Genomic DNA, 6,564 nt, shown 5'->3' with positions numbered 1-6,564 from the left:
ATGGATGTCTAAATTTTGATCATTTAGATTCACTCTATTAAATACGTTTGGTTTTTAGGTGTAAATCTGAATCACTCATGTTCAACTCATTAAGTTTATTTATTTTATTTTTTTAAAAACCTTTTAATAGGTCTGAAGACATCTGAATGAATCAATATGAGACTCTTAACAATTTTCAGACTCATTTGATAATTTATCAATTAATAAATCATAGCTTCTCTTTTTTTAGCGTGCCTTTTATTTCATAACTAAAAAATTTCTTTCTCTTTTATCAATCAAACACCATTTTTTCCCAATAGGTAAGTTTTCATAAATCCTTTCAAGTAATTTTTTTATATTAATAATTTTCTTTATTGACGTGTGTCAAGAACAATGGTTGCAATAATATTTTTGGTCTATTGTTATTTATCAAGGTTTTGAATGAAAAAATAGTACTTCAAATCATGATTATTAAAACTTTTAAAACTTTTTTTTTAATCAAAGTAATATATTTTGTTGAAATGAAAATTTTATAATGTTTATTAGTATAATATTCAATTTCACTTCCACATTCAGATATTGAAAATAAACAACATTAATTACTTAGTGTTTAAGTTTATAGATCACATCTTAATATTAGATGTGTATTCAGATTAAAACACTCAAATCTTAATACAAATCTTAATATTCAGATGTGTATTTAAATTCAGACCTTTTAATCTTAATGGAAACAAATGAAACCTTAATGACATTGAAGTTGACGTCATTATCACATAAGATAAAGACAGAATTAGAATATAAGTACAATGTGATTTAAGGCAAATCATTTCCTATTGTAGGCACATAAAATACAATTAATACGAAGCATAGGTTAAGTTAAATTAATCAAATGTTATACATATTTCTCCATGGGAAGAAGAGAAACCCACTCGTGCAAAGAAGCCAGTCACGCTCCCATAATTACATTAGCATCTGCACTAAAAGACAATAATTTTAATTTAATTAATAAATAATTTGCTTAAATTAAAAGATTTAATCATAGGAACAATTGCTTTGGGCACGATTACCATGGCTATTCGTCAAAGCTCGCAAACTTGAACTGTTTCAACTTTGAAGCTATAAACCAACATTTTTATACACTTCCCAAAAATCACACCCTTTGTAACTTCAAAGAGGTAATACTAAGGTTTTTAACATTTCATTTCTCCGTCCACTTATAATTGAAATAATTTCCTTTTTTTAGAATCAAAGTATAAAAGTTTTTATTAATATTTTACGATATTTTTTTTTATCATATTATAAATAAAAACATTTGCAATTTACAATATTTTATATAATTTTTTAATATCTAAATTGTTGTTTAAAATATCGAATTAATATAATCTAATTTAACTTTAAAAACTAGTCAAATTAACTTTCGAAAAGCCTGACATAATTATTAAATATGAACGAATATAGCAATAACAAAAATTATAAGCAAAGTCTTTTTAAGTTAAAATCACATAAACATCCTAAGTTGATTATCTCAATTCATAGTTTTTTATACTCCTTTCGTTTTTATAAACTTGACATACTTCTCTAAAAAAAATGCTGTTGTTTTTATTGTATTACTCCTAATTAGTTTAAGTATTAGTTCAAATGTTGGATAATGAAGAGTATTTTTTAATAATAATTCATAAGGATAAAATAAATATAAAATAATAAATTAAATAAGTAAAAAATGGACAAATGAAGTGAGTGAGTGAGGAAATAGCTTATAAGCATGGTTTTACCAACTACCAAGTCTTATGTCATCAAAAAAAATATCACATACTAACATAATAAACTATAATATAATACATTATAATACTATCGAAAACAATCATTCAAATAAAACGTAATTTAAAAAAAAAAGCATTCAACAATTTTTGCATCCCCACCGTTACTCCGTTAGTCTTGCCCTCTACTCCCATATTCATAGTATTTGCATGAATTAATATCAAAAAAATTTCCTATAATGTTTATTTTACTAACTTACCACATTGTCCTTATTAAAGAAAACACACGAGTATTTTGGTGAATAATATTATCACATTTAATTAAAGCACTAGAGTTAGGTAAGCATAATGGTGTCCATTTGAATTTTTTTGGTAAAATACACGTGTATATATTTATATCTTATCAAAAATAGTGATCGATTCAAAGTTTTTTTAAAGCGATTTAGAAAAATATAAATATAATGCATAGAATTTGAATTTCGTAACTCAAAATAAATTAACCTTCTTAAATTACTAAATGACCATCTAATCTTGCGTTAAATAAATTTAATATCTATTTATTTATCTTTATAAACATATACAAAAGAATACCTTATATATAAAATTTAATTTTTTTCCAAAGAGTTTGGGAGAACAACCCTCACTCACTCGGCGCTCTCTATATTCGCCCTCAGTCAAAATTATTTTATATATTGTAAATGTAAAATCAATTTTCATTTTTTGCGTATTCACTTTTCATATTTTGAATATTTAATTATTTTTTAAATTTCACCGCTATATAGGAGTATTTATTTAGATACTAATAAGCATTTAAACAATGGTACGTTTTTTTAATTTCAAAGTTTCAACTACATTCTAGTCACGAATTTTCTCCCTTCATAGAACGTAACACCAATTCCCCCATTTTCTTCGACCCCCCCTTTTCTTTTTTCATTGAAAAACAAAAACTAAAAGGACAATTAGGTTGAAAAAAAAAGGATGTGTCGACAAGGCCCACCCAAAAAAAGCTGTTTTAACATTCATTTCACTCAATATAAATATAACATACACCACTATGCTTTCCCTACTAAACACTCAACTCTGTTTTAACTACTAAAACAGACTATACCATAATTTTATTTTTTTTTAGTTGAAGATGGAATCTACAGACAAAGTAGTGGAAACAGTGATAGTTGGAAATTATGTTGAGATGGAGAGTGAAGGAAAGCCTAATAATAATAATGACATCAAATCCAAATTCTCTAATTTATTTTGGCATGGTGGCTCTGCTTATGATGCTTGGTTTAGCTGTGCTTCTAATCAGGTACTTATTCCATAATACGATACTCGTAAAGTATAAGTGTGTAAATTTTGAAAATTTTCATTTTTCAATTTCAGGTTGCTCAAGTGTTATTAACACTACCATACTCATTTTCTCAACTTGGAATGCTCTCTGGCGTTTCATTTCAACTCTTCTACGGTTTACTAGGCAGTTGGACTGCTTATCTCATTAGCATTCTCTACATTGAGTACAGAACCAGAAAAGAAAGAGAAAAGGTCGATTTTCGGAACCACGTCATTCAGGTAAAATTCACATCAAAATAGCGTACGCAAGATTTTTCATAATCGAAAAAAAAAAAAACCTTTCAAGTTTCGAAGGGGTGACATTCCGACAAGACATATGTTAATACTAGATATTTTGTCTCTATACTTCTAAATTTCACATGGCATTCTGATTAAAACTATAGTATTTTAATTTAATGTGTAGTAATTAATTTTTTCTTAATGTGATTTTGTTTATTTGTATAGTGGTTTGAAGTTCTTGATGGATTACTTGGAAAACATTGGAGGAACGTTGGTTTGGCATTTAATTGTACTTTTCTTCTGTTTGGATCTGTAATTCAACTTATAGCCTGTGCAAGGTTTGTTTTATTTTAAATTTTCTACCTGCCCCCTGAATATTCTGGTTTTTTTTTTTTTTAAAAGAGATTTGATTAATTTATTTTAATTTTGCAGTAATATATATTATATAAATAATAATTTGGACAAAAGAACTTGGACTTATATATTCGGAGCTTGTTGTGCAACAACTGTATTCATTCCATCTTTTCACAACTACCGAATCTGGTCTTTTCTTGGCTTATTAATGACCACTTACACTGCTTGGTATCTTACTGTCGCATCACTCCTTCATGGCCAGGTATTTAATTTCACGTATAATTACTCAATTTTATTGGACACTATTATTTTTCTATCGTATTTATGTAACTAAAGTTTAGCTATTGAATAAACTATAAGCATATACCACGTGATGTTTCAAAAATGTAGTCACACGTTATTTGTAAGCACACGTTGTTCAAGAGTTTGAGCAACAATAGATCCTAATTATTCATGGATTCATGAATAATTCATTTGAAATGTTTTTTGTTTCTTGTTATAAAAATAGGTAGAGGGGGTGAAACATTCAGGTCCAACAAAAATGGTTCTATATTTCACAGGAGCAACAAACATTCTCTACACATTTGGGGGACATGCTGTTACTGTGTAAGATATATCTTAATTGATTTATTTCTTTTTTAAATAAAATTCAAATAAAGCTAAATTTAAAGCAAAATCTGAACCAAAGCTACTAAATTTTGTAGGTCCGCCTCTATCTACGACATTATTCTTGTGTGAAAATGACTAAACCTTAGACTGTTTCGACATATTCTGAATAAGCGGACTATAGTATATAGTAGTGTATTATTATTTTGTCTAAGATATTAAATATTCCCTCAAAACTTTAACATTTACTACGTGGTGACCAATCCTTATCAAAAAACTATTACTGTTATTCTCTATACAACTGTACATATACCCTGTTAACTTTTACTTTAATCTTTTTACATGCATTTTTCAAAATTTTTTTTTTATTTTTTTTCAATTTGGCAGAGTGCCTTTCTCAGGCATGGGAAGAAAAAAGTCATTACTTACTATGAACCCTTTTTACCCTTTTTAAGTTAGAAAGCAAAATATCTTTTTCGAATCACTTTTGCTTTATTTGTTACTGAATCAATGAATGGTTTAATGCTCTGAACATCTCTTCCTTTTATGTTCCTTTTTTTCTGTTTTTTAACATAATTAAAAGGTACCATTAACCAAGAAATAATTAAGTATCCTATCATAAATATGAAAGGGACTGCAAATAAATCTTGATATTTACTCAACTAGATTTTTAGCTTCTGTGAACTGTAAAAATCATTTAATTGTGTTAGGTTGTGGCATGTATATATGTCAGAAGCTTGTAGGTACATTGAAAAAAATATCTAAAATATGTATTACTCAATTTATGTGACGACCATGTTCAATAGATTACTTCTTTTGGAACGAGACTAATAATGAAAGTAGGACAAATAAATTGGAATACATCAATATATAATACGAGTTTAAAAGATTTTGTTTTAGGAGAGGCTAATTGTTGTGTTTTGTTTGGGCAGAGAAATAATGCATGCTATGTGGAAACCCCAAAAGTTTAAGGCAATTTACTTATGGGCAACTCTTTATGTGTTAACACTGACCCTTCCATCAGCAGCATCAGTGTATTGGGCATTTGGTGATTTGTTACTTGATCACTCTAATGCATTTTCTCTACTTCCTAAATCACCCTTCAGAGACATGGCTGTCATCCTCATGCTTATTCATCAGGTCCAATTTTACTCGTTCAATATTGACTTTATCTTAACGAGCAAATAAATAACACCGAGTTGTTGTTTTTACAGTTTATAACATTTGGTTTCGCTTGCACACCATTGTATTTTGTATGGGAGAAGGCTATTGGCATGCACGAATGCAAGAGCATGTGTAAGAGGGCGGCAGCACGGTTGCCGGTGGTGATTCCGATATGGTTTCTGGCCATAGTTTTCCCATTTTTCGGCCCTATAAACTCCTCCGTTGGTTCACTCCTCGTTAGTTTCACCGTTTACATTATCCCGGCTCTTGCTTACATGTTCACCTTTAAATCCGCTGCAGCCCGAGAGGTACCCGATTTTATTACGCGATCTCTTTAAATTGTTAGTAAATTTTATCACATATACCATTACTTTAAAAATAGAAAAAGAATTATATTATGATTTACAAGGACCAATGGAGAATAATAAAGTTAAGTCACATCTCACATAATATAGTAGTAAGTACTTGGATGTTTTTGTCTTTTATACTTTTGGTGTGTTATAAATATGTGGTGATTATAAACTTTGATATTATGCAGAATGCGGTAGAGCAACCACCAAAATTTGTGGGACGTTGGGCTGGATCGTTTACAATAAACATATTTGTGGTGGTTTGGGTACTTATTGTTGGGTTTGGATTTGGTGGTTGGGCCAGTATGACCAATTTCATACATCAAATTGATACATTTGGTCTTTTCACTAAATGTTACCAATGCCCACCTCCACCGGGGTCCCCGCCACCATTCCTCCCTCATGTTGGTGCTCCACACCCATCTCCTGCCAACATCACTCACCATCACCACCTATGAGGTCGTCACGAAAATTAAAAAAGGTTTATTTAATGCATGACAGTATGAGTTGGTACGATAGATGAAGATGAAGACGAAGATGTATGGGTTGTTATGTGTAAATTTGCGGAGTCATGACTACATCCCATGTCTTGAGTTTTGTTTTGAGATTTAGCTTTATTTGGTTAATTAATGTAGTATGCAACATATTTCTAGTGAAGATTTCCAACTTTTTGTTCTTATATTTTGATATATGATGCTTAGCTCTTTACTAGTGTATGATGTGACCGTGTGACATTCCTTAATCTATAAGGTTTTGGTGGAGTGTATGAAATTCAATCTCCTTAGCTAATA

At 29.4% G+C, this 6,564-nt stretch overlaps 1 protein-coding gene across 1 annotated transcript; it reads left to right on the top strand.

Moving 5' to 3' along the window:
* Positions 1–2,784: 2,784 nt before the first annotated feature.
* LOC107013801 (auxin transporter-like protein 5) lies at positions 2,785–6,564 on the top strand. Its single transcript, XM_015213714.2, has 8 exons — positions 2,785–3,039; positions 3,114–3,299; positions 3,525–3,637; positions 3,732–3,915; positions 4,162–4,259; positions 5,192–5,399; positions 5,474–5,731; positions 5,962–6,564. Exons 1-8 carry the CDS (start codon positions 2,872–2,874, stop codon positions 6,229–6,231), a joined length of 1,485 nt encoding a protein of 494 aa, XP_015069200.1. The 5' UTR covers positions 2,785–2,871; the 3' UTR covers positions 6,232–6,564.

This window comes from Solanum pennellii, chromosome 1, assembly GCF_001406875.1.
Source record: "Solanum pennellii chromosome 1, SPENNV200".
Taxonomy (NCBI): domain Eukaryota; kingdom Viridiplantae; phylum Streptophyta; class Magnoliopsida; order Solanales; family Solanaceae; genus Solanum; species Solanum pennellii.
This window is presented reverse-complemented; position numbering and strand designations above follow the sequence as displayed.

Bases quoted from the DNA above. Each gene is read 5' to 3' on its own strand.
- LOC107013801 (XM_015213714.2), top strand. From the start codon at position 2,872: ATGGAATCTACAGACAAAGTAGTGGAAACAGTGATAGTTGGAAATTAT. The intron at 3,300-3,524 runs GTAAAATTCACA...TTATTTGTATAG, and splicing joins TTCGGAACCACGTCATTCAG to TGGTTTGAAGTTCTTGATGG. The intron at 3,916-4,161 runs GTATTTAATTTC...TTATAAAAATAG, and splicing joins CATCACTCCTTCATGGCCAG to GTAGAGGGGGTGAAACATTC.